This window comes from Vombatus ursinus, unplaced genomic scaffold, assembly GCF_900497805.2.
Source record: "Vombatus ursinus unplaced genomic scaffold, bare-nosed wombat genome assembly UNPS02014821.1, whole genome shotgun sequence".
Taxonomy (NCBI): Eukaryota; Metazoa; Chordata; class Mammalia; order Diprotodontia; family Vombatidae; genus Vombatus; species Vombatus ursinus.
The window spans coordinates 50825999-50846618 of NW_020954599.1; the positions used below are offsets into that span (position 1 = coordinate 50825999).

A 20620-nucleotide genomic window follows, 5' to 3' on the forward strand; every position below is an offset into this window, starting at 1 on the left:
TCCCGAGCGTCCTCCCACTCTCCAAACTTAGGAGCGTAGCAGATCAGCTCCTGGGCTCTGCAGGAAGAGGGGCTGGTCCGTCCCGTTGATGGTCCCCAGGCATTCCAGGGTCTCCTGGCCATCTGTCCGAAGGCATTGTCTTGTCTCGCTTCCACCTCTGCCTTTTTCATTCTTTTGCCTTTGCATCGCTGAGTCCTTCTGCAAACAGCCTTCTTCCAAATCTATATTGGGATCTTCACCCTAAAGCCTTTAGCGTAGAGCTTCTCCCTACCACTCCAAGACACGGAGCGGGGGTGGCGGTGTCTCTGAACCGGGCCCTCCAGACACGCTGGAGTCCTTCAAGACTCAGTTTAAAGATGCTTCCTCACCGTTCCTAGTGTCTTCTCTCTGAAATCACCTCCCATTTACACAATATATATCTTGCATAAATGTAGTGATTTGCATGTTGTCTCCCATATTAAAATGTGATCTTGCACGTCTTTGCTTTTCTTTGTATCCCCTGTTACAGAGCCTGGCACACACTTGTTGACTGAGGAGCATGTCAGAGTCCTTCAATACTCAGCTCATATCTCATCTTATACGACGGGCCACCCCCTGATTCTCACTCCCTACTGCTAGTGATTTCCCCTAAGATTACCTCCCAGTGTATATATCTTGTTTGTACGTAATTATTATTGTCTCAAATCCCATCTTCTGCAAGAGGCCTTTCTGGGTCCCTCCTGCTGATGTCTTTCCAATGGGATTACATTCCGTCTATTCTGTAAATATTGAGTGCCTACATGGTCTTTTGCATGTTTTTCTGCCATTACAGTGTGAGCTCCTTGAGATCTCTTGGCTTTTCTTTGTCTCTTTAGGGCTTAGCCCAGTGCCTGGCACACAGGAAGAGCTTAATGAATGCTTGTTGACTAAGGGTTGTCAGAGGCCTTCTAGACTTTCCCAGTTCCCCCCTCCCCCAATACCTGGCATATATATATATACACACACACACACACATATGTATATATATACATATATATGTATATACTGCCCCCATTACATTGTATATATCTTGTATGTACATAGTTGTTTGCATGTAGTCCTCATTAGAAAGTGAACTTCTTGAGGCCAGGGACCCCTGTTTATGCCTTCCTTTGTATCCCTGGCGCTTAGCACGTAGTTAGCACTTAATAAATGTTCTTTGACTAGCCTGCTTTAAAATTCTCGCCCTGAACTGGGTTCAGGGTTCAGACTCTTTGAAATCACCTATGCATCCTAAGATTAGCCGGGTTGGGTAAACTGCACCCTCCAGGACCCATCCAATTTTCTTCCCTGTAGACGGAAGGGCAGAAGCCTGCGCTGCTGGAGGGGTGGGCAGCAGGGGCAGCAGTAGCAGCTGCAGCAGTAGGCTAGTTGCACCCCCGCCCCACGGCCGCGCTGGGCGCCGAGGGGAGGCGCTGTGTGCTCACGGCCAGGAGGGGCTGGGCTCCCGGCTCTTGGTGCCCCGGGGCTGGGGCTGCTGCTGTTTCTCCGCTGCCTCCTCCCCTCTCCCTTCTTCTTGGTTGGGAAAGTGGGAGGTGGCGCGCGCGCGGGCGTGTGTATGTGTGTGTGTGGGGAGGGGGGTGCAGGGGGCGCAGCAGAGTCTCCACTGTGCCACCGCGTCGTCAGAGACAGACAGACAGACACACACCCACAGAGGCAGCGGGGCTGGGGCGGCATCGGCTGCATCTGCTGTTGCCGTCGCACCCCCCTTCCGTCTGCTGCTGCTGCAGTGCCCGCGAACAAAGAGGAGGAGGCAGCTCCAGACCGGGAGCAGGGGGCCCCTGGACCCTGGCTCCTCTAGCCCTTCTTGGTCACGGAGGAGCCACGCAGGAAGGAGATGGTGGGTGCCCTCTCTCTTGTTCTCTCCCAGCCTCGTTCCCTTTCCCTCTCCCGCTCTTTCCCAAGCCTCGCTCTCTCTTTCGCCGGGTGCGGGGCGGAGATGTCTCTCCTTTCCGGGAAAGCAGGAGAGCCGGCTCGCTTTGCAGGCTGGGTCCCTGTGGGTGCCTGGGGATCCAGGAGGGAATTGCCGAGGTCCAGGATTTGCAGCAGGGCTTCTGTGGCCCGGACGCCAGGCTTGGGGACAGGATCCTCCCCAGGCTTGACTAGCTTTTACGCGATAACCAGGACCCCTCCACCACCCAGAGAAATCTATTTCTGTGGGGACTGGTATCTCTTTATTTCTCCCGCCCCTTTTTCTAATAGGTTTTTCTTGTTTTGCCTATCTCCCCTCAACCCCCCCCCCACTCCCGAGCTTAGTTTCGCAACTTAAGGCTACGCATTTATTTTTTAAGTCCTTGAAAACTTCCAGAGATCTCTGTAGCGCGCGTGTGCGTGTGTGTTGTGTGTATGTGGTGTGTGTGTGTGTGTGTGTGTGTGCTGCCCCAACCGAAAGGCGCGAGCACAGTGGATTCTATTTAATAAAACCCACATTCCGTGACTAGTTTCCTCTTTACCCACTTCTCCCATTCCCTTGCCTTGGCTGCGTTAGCCCTTGACCTTTCCCACTTGGAAGTGGCCACGCTGTGCCCCAAACACCTTGCTGTGGGCTGTGTCTGGAGAGAGAAAGAAACAGAGAGAGACAGAGATATGGGTGGGTTGCCTCTGTATAGTATGTCTCTCCTATATTGAGTCAGAGTTAATAATCTGTAGAGATTGCCTTTTTTTGGCGTGAGGGAAGTGAGGGGATGGAAGTGGGTAATGACTTTTTTACTGAGTGGTCAAATTTCCTATTCTGCCCCCAGCTTTCTAGGCAAAGATTTCCTATTGTCAGATTCACAATTATTTTTGCCTGTTGCCTTGAATGGAATTAGGGCAGGCAGTTTAGACAAACAAACAAAAAAAATCTGTGTTCTTGAGAGTTTGTGAATGACTGCTCAGGAGGTGGAGATTGGTGTAAATTACGGCTGCTTTTATATTTTAGAAACTTTCAAGCCAGTCTTTTTAGGGATATCTTTGGAATTTGGTCTTAGAATCCAGAGTTAGAAGGTCTCTTATAATCAGCTAAATTCCGGCCCTTTATTTTACAGTATTGACTTTGCATTCTTTTTTATAAGAAATATTACAAAATTTCATTTTTGACCAGATAAGAAACAATTGATTTGCAGAGTTGCATATTGGCTAAAGGTTTTACTGGTGTTGGATTCACTAGGACCTGGGTTCAAGTCCAGTCTCTGATACATGCTGTCTGTGCTCCTAAAGCAAGTTACATAGCTTCTCAGTATACCAGGCAAACCTCTAAGACTAAAAGTTACAGACAAGTGGCAGATCTGAATCAGGGGAGGGAGTTCCATCTTGGGAGTTCCCTTACTCATGAAATCACAGCCCCAGACTTAAAAAAAGAAACATATCTGATACTGGAGCCAGTTTGCCACAAGTGATCACAGGCAGCAGAATTTATTAAACTCTAAAGTGGTTTGAAAATTGGAGCTTTGTTGGATGTTAATAGTAATTTAAGGTAAAGAAAACTTTGAATTGGCTTCTGTTTAGCTTTGCATTTGAGCCAAGTACAGCAGTTAATAGCACTCTGATGGTCAAAGAAATTATCTTTATTTCATTTCATAAATTGCATTTATTACAGAAATCCTTCTGTAATAAGCACTTAATGGCTATTACAAAACAGTGTACTTCTAAATAGCTTTAGGGATTATTTTTGAATTATGTAGAAATATTTTAAAAATGATTGCCTCACCAGTGTAGCAGGCTCTATTAAAAATATTTATGAATGTTTTGGTTCTTGGCCCTTCTTCTGTAGATCCATGTTGCCCAAGTTGAAAGGGACTTAAGAGATCATCTGATTTGATGCTCTTATTTTGCAGATGAGGAAACTGAGGCTAAGGAAAGTCAATGAGGTTCCCAAGACCACAAAGTGATTTATTAATTTTAAATTAAACTAATAATATAGTGACTTACCATAATTTAAAGTCAACTTCTTTTATTCAGTTAAATTTCTTAAAAAGTAAACACTTGATTAGTGAAAGAAAGTAAACTTGTTAGAGCTAAGACATAAGCCCAGGTCTCTGGATCATAGTGTTCTTTCTACTATGCTATGATGCTTATCGATGAACTCATTTTTACATTATTTCTCCAGATCACAACATTAATTATGTATTTTTCTTTTTTCTCTGCCCACGAATTCCAGAGGAGAATCTGAACAGGCATGGATGTTACATGAATCACTTTAAGGGAGGTGAACAACTATGAAGGCTTTTTTCTCAGTAAATTAGATAAAGATGGATGAATCTGCCTTGTTGGATCTGTTGGAATGTCCTGTGTGTTTAGAACGACTTGATGCCTCTGCAAAGGTCTTGCCTTGCCAGCACACGTTTTGCAAACGCTGTTTGCTGGGGATTGTTGGTTCTCGAAATGAACTGAGATGTCCAGAATGCAGGACTTTAGTGGGCTGCGGAGTTGAGGAGCTACCCAGTAACATCCTGTTGGTTAGGCTGTTGGATGGAATCAAGCAGAGACCTCGGAAATCAGGCACCAGTGTCGGGATCACCTGCACAAATGCTCTAAGGGCCCAGGGCAGTGCTGTTGGGAATTGTAATTCGAAAGATCCGCAAGGGTCCCAAAGTGGACAGCAACGTGTGCAGGCCAGGAGCCCCCCAGTCCGAGTAAGTAGCCAAGAAACAACTAGTTGGTGAATCACATTAAGTGCATGGAGGACTGGATTTCTCTCTTTACTTCCATTTATTCATTACCAGTACTTAAGAAAACAAGTGCTTTTGGAACTGGTGATAAATTATCTGTTTCAAAATATCTTGATATTCTGTATGTGTTCTCAGTTAAAGTAAGTTTTTTTGGGAAAATTACCAAATTATTCAAATGTAATTTAGAAGATGGCAGCTTGTGGTGACTTGTAAAATGTTGGTTAGATGTGATTGTGGTTTATTTATTTTCTCCCACACTGATTATATATGTCCGGAATAGAAAATCAGCCCAGTGGCATCATTTTTTTGCTTCTGGTTGTGGTGGTGTTCGGCTTTATGAAAGCGTGCTACTGTATTTGCTGGTAGGAGGAGTTCTTAACAGACCATAGCCACAGGTAGGTCAATTTTGTTACCATGGCAGCACAATGTCATTCTGGATTGTGGACAATCTAATCACATGGGGTTGTTTTTGTTTGTTTTTGTTTTTTAGTGGGAGTGCAATGACATTCATTTAGCAAGATCCTTTATTAGAGCTTGGGTGTGGGCCTGAGTTGGGGCTGGAAAAAAAATTTTAAGTGTAACACATAATATGACTGCTCACCACCACTTGAAATCAACCAGTGAACAGGTATTTATTAAAAACACCCACTGTGTGCCAAGCGGAGGCAAATAGATGACTCAGTGGAGTGCCAGACCTCGAGTCAGGAAGACCTGAATTCAAATTCAGTCTTAGACACTTAATAGCTGTGTGACCCAGGGCATGTCATTTAACCTCTGTTTGCTTTAATCCACTGCAGGAAGGAAATGGCAAATCACTTAAGTATCTTTGCCAAGAAAACCCTATGGCATGCTCTGGCCACTGGCATCATGAAGAGTCAGATACAGCACTGTACTAGCCACTAGGAATGTAAAGATGAAAGTAAGATTGTTCCTGCCTTTAATGAGCTTATGATCTGAGGGGATGTAGGGGAGACTTGCATAAAGTGCCTGAGATTGAATCCAGGTTTGGCCTTATGATCCTGGTGTGACCTTGGGCACGCCACCCTCTTTGTGCCTCAGTTTTCTTATCTGTAGAATGAGAGTGTTTGACTAGATGACTTGTAACCTTATGCAATTTGATACAAAATAATTTTGGGGGGAGTTCCTGTGGGTTGGACATACCAAGATAGACTTGAGATAGAATGTAGTGCTTAACTGAGCCTCACTCTAGTTTAATCAAATATATATCTTAGGAATAAACTATTTTATTAGGTAAGGTCAGAAGTCAGGTAATGATATTATCTTGTAATAAGATAATATAATATCCTGTACTGTGTTGTGGTTTTTTCTCTCTTGCTTTTTTTGGGGGGGGGGGGAAGTAGGGAAAGTAGTTGTCAAGTAAATAGTTGCATTTGTCATGGAGGAAACTATTTTGGAAATTGGCTAAATTGTCATGGATCCAGTTTTCATTAGTAGTTAATCTTGCTTAGAATGTTTTTCAACAGTTCATAGGATCTTAGATTTAGAGCTAAGGGATCTTAGAGCTCCTTGAGTACAGCTATCTGATTTTGTTGTTGAGCAAACTGAAAACCAGAGAGGGTTAGTGACTTGCCCAGTGTCTCACAGGTGACAGGTGTGGTAGAGGAAGTTCTTAGTAAGCATTTATAAACTCACACTTCCTTTAACACTTGAAGGTTTATAAGGCCTTTTCCTCCCAACAGCCCTGGTTAGGTAAGTAGTACAGTTTTTTAAATCCCTATTTTACATAAGAAACAACTGAGGCTCAGAGAGATGAAATGTTTTGACCCAAGTTTACATAGGTATTAAATATCAGAGTAGACTTGATTCCAGGTCTCTCTACTGGAACTCCTGTGCTTTTCCACCTACCAGTACCAATGTCTATTATTATAACCTTCCACCAAAAATAATGTGGTTTGTAGTTTCTTGTGTAGTTTCCTTTGACTTACTACAGGAATTCTTCATCTTGCAGGTATTAGATAATACAGGTTTCACCTAGAGCAGATGAGGAGCAGCTGGTTTGACTGCAGCTCAGATGATGTGGCTGCTACAAACACTAGGTTGCCTCTACATCCATCCCCCAGGGGATGGCCCAAGTTTAGAAAACTGATCCTTTGAACACATCACTGGCAGACCATTTGATGATCTTTTATTTTGGTTCACATTTTAAAATTTCTTCAAGAGAGTGAATGTTCTGAGAGAGAGGGTGATCCTTTTCAGTATTTGGAGCCCATGTGCTGTAGATTAGATAAATACACAGGTCCCCTCAGCACTCTTCTTGGCATTTGTTTATTTCCTGGACTCTTTCAAGAAAAATTCCAAAGGAAACAAGACTTGGGGAATTTCACTCATGAATATTTTAACTGGAGAACCAGTCATCACATTGATCATTTCTGAGGCACCTGACCCAGGTCTGCGTCCTTTAATGACAGGGGAGATTTGTTTCTTTGGAAAGGTTTTGTTTCACTCTTAATTAGATTTAGAAGGATAGCTTCTGGCTATGAATAGAAAGTATCTTTGTTGTTGACACATCACTTTATGTGTTAGGAGGAATGCTCTGAACGTTTGATCATTGGTAAAAAGAATTTGGAGGAGAGGGCTGAAGTATTCAACAGAACAGCCCTAAGATTTAGAGTTAATAATTTACAGCCTTGGTTTTCTTTGTAGGGAAGGAATCTGCTACCTATCTTCATTGATCTAGAGCTCACAAAGACCTCAGAGGTCCTTTAGTCTAACCCCTTTATTTTGAAGATGAGGAAATGGAGACTTAGGGTGGTGAAGAGACTTGCCTGAGGTAACACTGGCAGAAAAGTGGTTGAACAGGTATTCAAACCCATGTCCTTTGACTCTAAAGGAAGCATTCTTTCCAACTCTACCTTGTTATCTCCCTACATAATCCACCCACACAATTCTTGTGTTTTTGAACTGCTAAGGTATTTCAGGTATGCATTGCTATGTAAACAGTTGTTAGTATTTATGTCAGTAATACCAGCTAGTATTGATAGTATTTTCTTAGGTTTTACAGTTTTCTTATTTTATTACAATCTAACTGGGAAGAGAATAGCAAAGGGATCTGTGATTTCATCAACGTAGGGAACTCCCGGTGTGAAAATTCCCTCCTGCAGAGCAGTTCAGAACCATATATAACTTAGTAAATAAATTCAATGGAGTTACTTGGTGCACATACAGTTAAAGTGACTTGTTTAGTGTCAGAGGTGATATTAGAACCCAAGGTCTTCCTGATTCCAAACCCAGGTGTTCTGTTAGTATATTTACTTGTGATTTCTTTGCATGGAAAAAAATTGTTTTTTAAGAAACCCAACTTATCTTGCTGCTTACTATAACTTCGCTACTGTAGTAGAGATGGGTAAAATGGGAAAAAAACATGTTGTTTATATTGAAGTGGAATTTACCCCAAGGTGACATAGGAGGTAGAGCACTGGACCAGGAAAAGCCAAATTCAAATCCTCCCTCCTACACACTTACTATATGACTCTGGGGAAAGTCATTTAGCTTCTCTGTGCCTCAGTTTCCTCACCTGTAAAATGAAGATGTTGGACTTGATGGTTTCTAAGGTCTCTTCCTGATGAGTGATGCCAAATATTTCAGTACTTAAAAGGACAGCCTGTTCTGTTTAAAATAACTCTTAATTAGTTGTTAATGGTACCTTTTATACTCAGAATAAATAGTGGTAAAAATACATTCTATTTGATGAATGTTTTCTAAGCATTTAAAAAAACATACTTGTAGGTCTAGGAGAAAATTCCTGAGGAAGAAAGAAATCACAGTTTGTGGATGGCACTGAGGTTGGCATGCCAGGGCGGAAGCTAGAGAGTGTACACACACACACACACACACACACACATTTTCTTAAGCACACTCAATGAGAAAGTGGCCATAATGACTGCCGAGCATTTATCCTTGTTAGTGAGAGATTTTTAAATGACAGTACTGTGCAGCATGCATTTTGCCACATGTTTTGGCACAGCTGAAAGTGATAACACATGGAACGTTGTTTTAATTTGTTAGTTATGTCCTGTTATGTACCAGTAGACTCGTGATCATGTGGCTTCCTTGTGCCCTTAGCTGAGGCAGAGTATTAGCAGATCTGAACATTTCCAATATGTTCTGCATATCTTGTTTCCAGAATTTGACTTACTAGCTCAGTCCAGAGACAGAATGAAGAGGGCTAACTAAGGGTTATGGCTGCCTTGCCTAAGTCAGCTTTGGAAGCTTTCATTCTTGCCCTTAGGCAGAGAATTACCTTGACTTGGTTTTAGGCTGAGGACCCTCACCTGCATGGGCCTCAAGGAGAAGGATGATCTTTGCTTATCCAATCTGTTCCCCATCTTCTGTGTAATGGAAAGAAGACTGCCTTGGAGTCATCAGCCATGAGTTTTAATCCTGCCTCTGTCGATTTCTGTGATCTTGGGCAAGTTCCTCAGTTTCCTCAAAACAAAAGGTTTGATGAGCTCTAAGGTTGATGAACTCTAAGGGTCCTTCCAGCTCTGAACTTACATGGTACATTAGAGAGTGTTGATCTTGGAGTGAGGAAAACCTTAGACATTTATTAGCTGTGTGAACCTGGTCAAGGCACTTAACCTTTGTCAGCATCAGTTTCCTTATCTGCAAAATGGGGGCAATAATAGCACGTACCTCATAGAGTTGTGGATCAAATGTGATAACGCATGTATGATCTACAGTGAACATATTGAGATGAAGCCTGGAGAAGGCATTGTAGATAGACATCTGGCCTTGTAGTCAGAAAGATCTGGGTTCAAAATCTGCCTCAGGGTTTTTCTTACTGTGTGACCCTAGGTAAGTCATTTAACCACTACGTGCCTGTGGAATCTTTGATTGCTTTCAGCCAGCCTTTCCGTATCTTAACATTACTATTGGAAAGTATTATGCTGTTAATCTTCTTGTGTCTTTGGAGCTCAAGTTCATTGGATTCAGGGTCAAATGAGACCTTGGAGATCACTTGGTAGAAAGGTGTCAGACTCACGCCTATCTGGGACCAGCAGGGAGGGATCCATTTCTATCTGAGCTCCACACAACTGATCTAATCTAACCTTGTTTTATAGTTGAGAAAACTGAGTCCTGGGAAAAGTTAAAGGACATAGTCAAGAGTCTCACAGATAGTAAGATGTAGAATTAGGGTTCAACTCCAGCTCCATGGACTGTGTGGTCTGTCCCAAAAGTCTTAGTGCAATTTGTAAGCTTTCATGGGTCAGAGCTTTAATAATTTAAAACTGCCCTAAGAATTTGGAGACAGTGTAGAATAAGTATAGTTCTGCTTTTTTGACTGTCCCACCATGATAGTTAACTGGCCTTGACTTCTTTCATTCCACAAGTATTGATTGCTAGGCTTGGAGTCAGGAAGACTCATCTTTTTGAGTTCAAATCTGGCCTCAGATACTTAACCCTGTTTGCTTTGGTTTCCTCATCTGTAAAATGAGCTGGAAAAGGAAATGGCAAACCATTCCAGTATCTTTGCAAGAAAACCCGCAAAAAATCGATCATGAGGAGTTAGATATGACTGCTTAACAACAAAAAACTAGTAAGGATCAGAAATTGCCTGGTGCTGGGGTTAGGGTGTGACTAATGTAGTCCTTACCCTCAAGGAGTTTACCCATTAATATTTAAAGAATAATTCAGTAGTATTCAGTAGTAAAGTATATAAAACAACAAGAGGAGAGGTATTAGGAGGATATGACTGGGATGGTAAATTTGAAAGCATTAAACTTAGAGTCTAAATTTCAGACCTAAATTTGAATCCCCCCTCTTTTCCCTATGACCTCTGTGACCTTGGGCAGGTTACTTAATCCATTTGGAATTAGATTAGCGATATGATTGTAAATGTTTAACAACCTGCTTTCCAAAATGTGCAGGACATACTTTTAAGTTTAATCTGCATTATTAACATTTTTTCCATCATTTTCTTAAATCTAGACAGTCAACAAAACCATAAATCAAGCATTCTTTTGTAGCATTTGCCAATATCCAAGGTATAAATGCTCACATTGAAAATTTAACAATTGACTCTCAGGAGGAGCTATCTCCAGCACACCCTGGGGCAGATGACAGTCAGGAGCCCTTTCAACTCTAAATCTATGATCCTATGGTTAAAGGCCAAGTAAGTGTTACAGCCAACAATAATAACAGAGATTCATAACACAAATTGTGGTGATTGAGGACTTAGAAAGCATGTTCCTCTCAACAGCTCTGTGACGTAGGTAAATATGAATATTACTATCCCCATTCTGTAGACGAGGTCACTGAGACTCAGTGAGATCAAATGATCGATTTTCAAGAAGAAATAGTCACTGCCATGATCAATTAAGGCTTCATGAAGAAAGTGAGACCAAGAGGGGCAGCTAGGTGGCACAGTGGATAGAACTGTAGCCTTTGGAGTCAGGAGGACCTGAGTTCAAATTTGGCCTCAGACACTTGACACTTACTAGCTGTGTGACCCTGGGCAAGTCACTTAACCCCAATTGCTTCACCAAAGAAAGAAAGAAAAAAAAAGAAAGTGAGACCAAGAGCTGGCCTTTGAAAGATGGGATTTGGATAGGTAGAGGAGAGTTGGAGAGGGACTTTAGGCAGTTAGAACAGAGGTGAAGATGGCATTTTGCTCCCAACTCTTAGAATCCTACCTTTCCTCTATAGCCTACTGTGGCTCCTTAGCCTTTCTCTTAAATTACATTTACCAATTCCATTCCACAAGGCAATGGAATTAAAAATGCCTACTCTGTGCCCATGAAAAAATGAGTAGTAACCTAAAAAGAGAAATCCCCTTTCTCATTCACCCTCTGACTCCCCCTTAAAACTTAGGAATGTATGTAGCCATCAGTGCCAAGACAAGAGGAAGGCAGTGGTTTGTTTCATGAATGGTGGCATATGGGTATGTGTAAATATAGCCATCTTAAAGATAGATGTGTGAGCGAGCTGTTCAGTGGAAGCTGGAAGGGAACGGAGGTGCCATTTCAGATGGATGACAGCAGCAGTCGGCAATAAATTACTTGAGTTGTGAAACAGGGAAAAAAGTAAGCAGTAGGAGGGCTCGAAAATGAAATTTTCAGCTGCATTGAATATAGTACAGAAAGGCAAGATTTGTCAAGTTTTAAACATTTTTCTGTTACCCTAAGGAAATAATAAATATCCTAAAATACTTTTTAAAAAAAAATCCCCTTCCCCAGTGCTTTTTTTTTTACTGCTAGAGGTCCAATAATTCATGAGGGAGCACAGATTTTTATTATTTTTATTGCTTAATTAGCAACTGTCTTCAAGTAATAAGGAATTACTTTTATCCTTTTGTAACTTAGAAGTGAGTCTAATTTCAAGTTTGCAAAAGAGACTTCTCTGTTCAGTCATTTCCATTTAATAGGCATACACTTGACTGCTTCTGGGATCTGGGATTCATGTGGGTATGGGGAGATGGCTAGATGGGTAAAGTGGTCAGAGTGCTAGAAAACCTGACTTTGAATCCTGCCTCAAATGCTTACTAGCTGCATGGACATGTTGCTGAATCTGCCTCAGGTTCCTCATTAATAAAATGAGATAGTGACAGCTACTACCTCATTGGGTTGTTGTGATCATCAAAGTGCTTTGCAAACCTGAAAGCATCCTGTAAAAAAGTTCACTCACACATCTGTCTTTAAGATGGCTATATTTGCATACATGTTTCTGATGTTACTGCTGTGCGCAGACTCCTCCTCTGATATAGATTGCAACCCATCTATTCCTGACTAGCCTGGTAGACTCTTTCTCATTTCTTCCCTCCCATAAGTTCACCAGGGGAGGTCCATCCAGAATGCAAGGGGACTTGCTTGCTTTCTTTTCCCATCAGTGAAAATACTAATGGAGTACTTGGCTATCTCCTGATTTTCCTTCAGCAATTGCCATGTGATCCTATTATTTTTTTCGGTCATAAATTTCACTGATAGCATCTTGACTATGTACCACTTCTACTTTGTAATGTACTGTTCATGGTGTGTGGCAGCCTCTTCCATGAACTTCTCTGTGGTCCTATTGATGTAGACACATCTCCTCCACTCACTTGGCAGTTTAATGAATGGCTGGGTCTGAGAACATTTCTCATGTGGGGGTCAGCCTTCTGATGATGAGTCTCAGGACTTAGCTAGTTCGGTCCTCAGGGAAAAGACATACTATTTGTTCCTAGTGCTACACTTTAGGCCTTTCCAGGTTGATATAGGGGCATCACTTCTGAGAACACAAAATCCTCTCAATGCCATGATCACAGTTACTCTTTCAGACATCAGTTCTATTTTAAAATGTTTAATGCAATGGTTTTTAACCTTTTTTTTTGTCCTGGATACTCTTTGGCAATTTGGGGAAGCCTAAGTACCCACTTTTTAGAATACTGTTTTTAAATGCATACAATATATAGGATTATAGTATACTGAAGAACAATTATCAAAATATTCTTTTTTGAAAGTTCACGCATTTCAGGTTAAGATTCCCTGATTTGTTGTCCATTCCACATTCTTGTGAGGGAGGGGAGGGTCAAGGGAGTTTGAGTCTCCTTGTCTCACTCACACAAGCTGGAAATGCTATGTCTCACAGATCTGACCCCATTGCTGATCTTAAAGGAAGGCCTGATCTGCTCTGTTTCCAACTTGGGCCAGTTCACCTCTCTTTAGGCAGTCTAGTGGCGCTTAGCTCCCAGGGGCTTACTATATTGGTGCTAGACCTAGTTCACTGTAGCTCATAAGACCCAGGCTCAAAGGATCCATCTGCCTCAGCCTCCTCTCTAACAGGGATTATAGGCCACACCCTTCTCAACTCACTTATTTTACAGATAAAGGAACTGAGTGCTAGCATCTTTTTTTTTGTTTTGTTTTGTTTTGTTTTTTTCTTTAGGCAATTGGGGTTAAGTGACTTGCCCAGGGTCACACAGCTAGTAAGTGTCAAGTGTTTGGTCTGAGGTCAGATTTGAACTCAGGTCCTCCTGACTTCAGGGCCGGTGCTCTATCCACTGCGCCACCTCGCTGCCCCTGAGTGCCAGCATCTTGTTCACGGATATACAGTAAGTAAATCAATAGCAGAATTGGAATTTTCAAACCCAGCTTCAGCTTTTAGGGATGGATAACTACTTGTCACAAGTATTATGAGGAGATTTTCCTTCTGGTATAGGTTTGACAAGATGGGCCGTGAAGGCCCTCCTATTTCTGAGGTTTAGTGTTGCCTTCCATTTTACTTTTCTTCCACTACTCCAATATCCAGCTGCACCCTGAGGAAATAAAGAGTTTTGTGGGGTGAAGAGAAAGAGGTAATTTTGGGTTAAGAGCACTTTGGGAAATAGGAAAGGCGTCCAGCATTATGACAGCATGAAGGTACTTAGGGACAGCATGGAGGTCTTAGGGACAGAAGCACAGAAAGGGACTTGGGAGACAGAATTCACTTATCTCAAATTGGGGAAGAAACTCTCCTCCCTATTCCCATCTCTTCCTATTCTTTCTTCTTCACTAGCTAATAAATTAATGAAGCTTAATTATATATTAAGTATGCTTTTATGGGTCAGTCTGGGAGCTTAATTCCCATTAATACTTTTTTTGGGGGGGGGGGGGGAAAATGTTCTGAGTACCAAATCCATTAATGAACTTTTGGGTGACAACTCCCTGGAAAATTGAGGAGTTACCTGTTGTATGAAATGTGTATTTTACTTATAGCAGCAAAAACAAAACTAGCTGTGTTAAGTTACATGTTGTATATGTGTGAATTTTTTTTCTTTAGTTTTTCTTTTAAGTGAAATGTGGGAATAGAGAATGTAATTCAAATGATCTGAACCATAAATCTTTCAGCTTGGTTCCTCTGTTTAGCTTTCAGAAACTTTAGAGTGGACTCTTACTAATGGATGACAGATAGGGTTTGGAGTATGCTGAAGGTAAATTTTAAGGAAGGCAAACATATGCTCCTACTGTTGGTCAGAGAGACTTTTAGATCTCAGGTTATATTCTTACGGTTTTTATTTGTAGTTGAGAGATTTTTTTCTTTCCTGGATGACACTGAGAAGATTATAGATCTTGAAGAAGGCATAATAAATTCCTGGTCCAGTTATTTGTGTATTGAATATTTCTGTATTTAGAGAAACTCATGATATTTCTTGTAACTGGGAAAGTGTATGTCTAATTATTGCATTCTCCAGCAAACACTGTATGTAAGACTTGGGGAATGAAATGACAGTAATGTATTTTACCTCATTCCCAAGAGCCTAAATGTTTTAATCTACACAGAGTGCAGATTCATCATTCTGGCTTATCAAAACTAATTCTCCATAAGAAAGTATAAAGTAAGAAAGGAATTGGACAAAAGGTAGTCATCTACTATATTTTTTAAGTGTCTAGAAAAGTAGATTCCCAATCTTAATTGCCGCACACATTTCAGTATCTCAGAGTTTTCTTAGCCAGAAAGTTTTTTCTTGTATTAAATACAAATCCCCATGGCTTCAATTTAATCACATTTCCTCTTGTTCTGTTCTTGGTGGAAAAGAAGAGCTTGATCATATGCTATCCTTTCATATCTGCAAAAATTCATATTAAGATTCCATCTCTCATCTCTCCTTTAGATTAAATAACTATTTTTCTTTTATATTTCCTCTTAGGACCTATAATCATTTTGGTTGCCGTCCCTTGGACCCTCTCCAACTCTCTGCACATCTTGTTTAAGTTTCAGTCTGGTAGAGCTCCCAGGACTATAATGAAGTTCTGACCAAGGTTTAGGGTTGTGGAAGGGTTATCCTACTGCTCCTTTTTACTGCCCCACTTATTTATATATCTTAATGTCATATGTGTGGCACAGTGGAAAGAACCCTGGATTTGGAGTTGGAAGTCTTGGGTTTGAATTCTGACAATTCTTAGACTGCAAGCTACATCAGCCTTAAGGTCCGTATCTAAAAAATGGGTGGGTGGGTAGGGGAAATAATGTTTCCGCTGTTTATCTCACAGGGTTATTTACCCATTTGTAAAACTTAAAGCATGAAATGAACATGAGTTATCACCATTATTATTATTATTATTATGTACTTTTTGAACAACTTCACTACATTGATGACTTATTCCAAGAGCTAGGAAGGACCCCAGGAGTCATCTAGCCCAAACTGAATTGGAATAGCAAATCCCTCTACAGCATCTCAAACATTTGGTTCATCCTGCTCCCACTGAAAGACCTCCAGTGAGCAGGAACTCATTACTCCTTGAAGCTGCCCATTGCATTTTTGAACATTCCTCTATATTAGGAAGATTTTTCCTTACGTTGAGCTGAAATTTGCCTCTCTGCAGCTTTCTTTCATTGCTCCCAATTCTGTCTTCTGGGTCCAAGAAAAACAAATCTAATCCCTCTTACACGTGACAGCTATCAAAGACCCTCGAACAGTTATCACGTTTCCCCATAGGTCTTCCTTTCTCTAATCTAAATATTTCTGGTTCTTTGCACCTGTTCTCTTAAGGGCATATTTTCAAGCCTCTGAAGAATTCTGGTCTTTCTCCTTTGTCCACTCTCCAGCTCATCAAAGCCCTTTCTGAAATGTGGCAGGTAGGGCTGAACAGAATTCTGTAGATCTGATCTGACTCCGGCAAGGGACACTGAGATTTTGGACACTTCTTTTAGGAATTTAGCCCATGGTCACATTAGGTTTTTTTTTTTTTTTCTGGCACCCATCTACAAGTTTGTAGTTCTCTAAAACTCTCAAATTTTTTTTTTTCACACAAACTGTTGCCTAGCCATACCTCTGTCATCCTGTATTTATGAAGTTGATTTTTTTGAACCCAAGTGGTAGATTTTACATTTATCCTCATCGGGCTTTATCTGTCAGATTTAGTCTGTCATTTAGGCCTCTTCAGAGATTTTTGGATCCTGATTCTCTCCTGAAGGGTGTTAGCTCTCCTTTTATGGACTCGTATTTGTTTGGAACCATGTATACATACATACATATGTATATACACAGACATACATAATATACACAATCCCTCCATTCACGCATGATGTAGTTGTTTATATCATGTGTATTTATATATATATGTATATATATAAAAACATGTATAGGTCTATCATAATATATGTGTACTTATTTATGTATATATAAACATACACACAACATGCATGTATATTTATAAACACATTTTTGTGTGTATGTGTATACGTGTGTATAATTTATAAGAATATCTATATATCCAGATTTTTATATGTCATATGTTTGGGAAGTTAATTTTTCATGATCACATTCCTGGCCTTGTGTTGCCTGGGGTCCTTCTCAAGCTATCACTGACATGGACTGAAAACATTACACATCATAGTAAATGATTTCGTGAGTTGTGCATTGCTGCCCCCCCCCATCCCCTCCTCCCCCAGCTACGTAGACACTTACCTTGGGATCCCTTTTTCTGGTGATGAGCCTCTGTGAACCTCAAGGCTCACACTTGAAGCTATTTGGAGTTGGTATAGGACCTGCTAGAGTTTATGAATACTCAGTGCCCCCTCCATGCTAAGATGATTCATTGGAAAGGAATCCAGTGGACAGTCTTGTCTATTCAGCAGATACTTGGAACTGTTTGGCCTTGTAGACACTGCCTTTATCTTCTGATGTGTTTATGCTCCTTGCTGTGGATTTTATTTTGTTTCCTTTTTGTTTGTATGTTTACAGTTTTATAGACATCTTGTTCATTTTATACCAGCCATTGCCCATCATGCCCCTAACACAGCCCTCTTGTTACAGAAAAAATAATTGAGCAAAACTCAAAATAATTGACAAGAAAAATCCCTTGTATGACATTGTATACAGCATTTTGTGCATGTAGTTCCCTACCTTTTTGCAAAGAGGAAGGAAGTACATAAGTATGTTTCCTTGCCTATTCTCTGGGACCACAGATTTTTTATCATATTGTTGTAAGCAACTTATTAAGTTAATTTAATTTTTCTAAGTAATTGTAAGCTCTTTGAAAACAGGCACTTTGGGATGCAACACAGTAAAACAGTGGGTATAGCACTGGAATAAGGGGACCTGGGTTCAAATCCCACCTGGGTCCCATGGGATCATCAGTAAATCACAACCTCCCTGGGCTTCAGTTTCCTCATCTGTAAAATCAGGGGGTTGGAGATGGCCCCTGAGACCTCCTCCCCGCTCATGATCTTCTAATAGTCTTTTAATCTTCAGTGTAACTGGCACTTAGTCCTAACTCTATAAAAACACAATTCATGGTCTTTTCCCCATTCTAATTGGTCACAGTCACTTTGAATTCATGACCTGTTTTTGGTAGGGTATTTGGGGGCAATTAGATGGTTGAGACTGGGCTTGGAGTCAGAAGACCTGTGTAACTTGAGATATTCCCTGTGTGACCCCGTGACTGCTCTTCTGTCTGCCTCAGTTTCCTCAATAGTGGAAAATAATAATAGCACCTACCGGTCAGGGTTATTATGAGGATAAAAATGAAATAATATTTGTAAAGCACTTAGGACAGTGCCTGGCACACAATAAGTGTTATAGAAATGTTAGTTATTATTATTGAATATAATTATATATTCTATTACAATAATTATAATATACTTATTCATTATATAATATATAATTATACAGTTATGTAATGGTAAGATTTTAAAGCTTTTACATAAATATTAGCTGTTATTATTAACTAGCAGTGTTTCCCTGGGCATGTCAGACTTTCCTCTGCCTCAGTTTCCTCAGCTGTAGAATGGTGAAAATCATAATAGCACCTATTTCTTAAGGTTGTTGTGAAGTTCAAATGAGATAACATTTGTAAAGCACTTAGCACAGTGCCTGGCACACAGTAGGCACTTAATAAATTTTTTTTTTAGTATCTAGAATTAATTTAGTATCTAGAATTTAACTGTAGTCTCCTTTCCGTTGTCCAGCTCTGTAATGAAAAGTTTCACCTTCCAAGTCCCATTGGAATGGTAGCTAATCTGTCAGTAGATCCTTTCTAATTATTCTTCTTGCGTGTTAACTTTTGAATCTTTCCCTGTGGTCTAAACCATCCAGCAAGTACACTATGTGGTCAGTGCAGAAAATGAGATAAACCTGACAGGGCATGCTCTTCCTAATGTAATTTTGACTTTTTTTTTTTTACTGAACAGCTGGTGAATCACATGCTTTACTTTACCCTTGAAAGATCACGCAGGTATTATGCAGGTACCACAGTTGGGATTTGAATCCAGGTCCTCTGACCACAAATACAGTTTCTTTTCCATTTTATCCAGTAGAATACAAACTCGTTGAGGACAGGGACTATTTTGGTTTTGTCTTCGTAGCCTCAGCAATTAGCAGCAATTAGCACATACTGAAGTTCAGTAGGTGCTTAATAAATGCCCATTGAACTTGAATCTGTTCAGTTATACCACTGGCCTGGGTCTTTGGGTCGGTCCATTTAGTCTATTCAGCAAATGGCTCCTGGGGGCGTCTTGCCACTGAGTAATGGAAAATATGGTGTAGTTAACAATGGCATCATCAAATTCTAGAGACATCATGTATTTATAAAATAAAATTAAGCCTACTGGTCGTGCATGTAAAGGGATGGGAGGGATAAGAAAAATAGAAAAGGAAAATCATATGGCTCCTTTGCCCTCAGATGTCTCCTTCACCCCCTCCCCCCCCAAAAAAATCACAGTGACCCAAGGTTCCATACATTCTATATCTGTAAGACAAGGAAGAACAGGGTGTAGGGAGTTTGAGGAAACAGAATGTAGCATCAGTAAATTGGTCCCAAGAGGCCCTCTATAAATTCTTGCATCAGACTGCTGGCCATAAAAATGAGAGGGGAAAGAGAAGGTTATCATCTTTATTGCCCTGTTCAACTTACTCCTTAAGATACTTAATCCATAAGATAGTTTTGAATTCTTACAGAAATATTAATGGAAAAATGAATGTTAAATTTTTTACATGTAATTGAGAAATATTTAATGAAATAAATAAAAATATATTTAATATTAAGGTAGAAGAATCTTTAGTAATACCCCATTACTTCCTTTAGAAGAGACAAGCTGTCTAATACAGACAAAAAAATCTAGAGGACTCAACTTTTTGTCATAGAGTAAACAGCACGGGAGAAAAGGAAATTCAAGGAAATGACTTTTTTTGTTGTTCTGAACCTTTATTGCTGTAAGGAGCTCTTAGTGAGGAAAAAGCAGTGTTGACTGATACCTGTCAGCAATTTGTCTGCCAGGTTGTCATCTTAGTGGCTTAGGCAGTGACATGGCTTAGATAGAGGGCTTAGACTCAGGAAGAACTGAGTTTGAATCCTGCCATAGACTTAGCTGTGTCACCCTGGTAAGGCAGTTAACCTCTCTCAGTCTCAGTTTCCACATCTGCACAATCGGGATAATAAAAGGGTTGCTATGAGTACATTGGCATCTTCTTTGCAATTTAAGGAGTTTTTTAGAGCACTGAGAAGGTTAAGTCACTTGTCAAAAATCTCAGGTAGTATGTGTCAGAAACAGTCCTTAAACATAGGGCTCTTGATTCCAAGATTGACCCTCTATTCACTACTATGTCATTATCTCTGAGGGACTACTTAGTATGGTTTAATTTAATTTAAAACAATTTTTTAAATGTCACTGAATAATTTCAAGAATGAGAATGTCACTTGAATTAGGCAAATTTATTTCTATTTTATTTTTCCCTCTTTCACTCTAAGCATCATCTTTACTTTGGAGCCCAAAATTTGTAGCAGCCATGCCCTAGATGATCCAGGATTCAGGGCTGGGCAATTAGACACTAACCACCTTTCTGTGTTGCTGTAGGGTGAGGAGAATAGCAATTTGAATTTTTGACACTATACTAATTTAAAAGTTGCCATGAAATTGCTTTTTAAAACTTTTTTTCCCTTTGGATATTATGTTCTTGGATCAACAGTAGTAGTAAGTAGTAGTAGTAGTAGTAGTAGTAGTTATGATGGTGGTGGTAGTGGATGGTGTTGGTGGTAATA

The 20620-nt window shown here is 40.5% G+C and overlaps 1 protein-coding gene across 1 annotated transcript in view; it reads left to right on the forward strand.

The window, feature by feature from the left end:
• The first annotated feature begins 1615 nt into the window (after positions 1–1615).
• Positions 1616–20620, forward strand: part of SH3RF1 (SH3 domain containing ring finger 1) — a 208861-nt gene continuing 189856 nt past the window's right edge. Inside the window, exons 1-2 of the mRNA XM_027837607.1 lie at positions 1616–1858; positions 4157–4631. Coding sequence (XP_027693408.1) covers positions 4248–4631 — 384 coding nt within the window. The 5' untranslated portion in view covers positions 1616–1858; positions 4157–4247. The remainder of the gene's footprint in view (positions 1859–4156; positions 4632–20620) is intronic.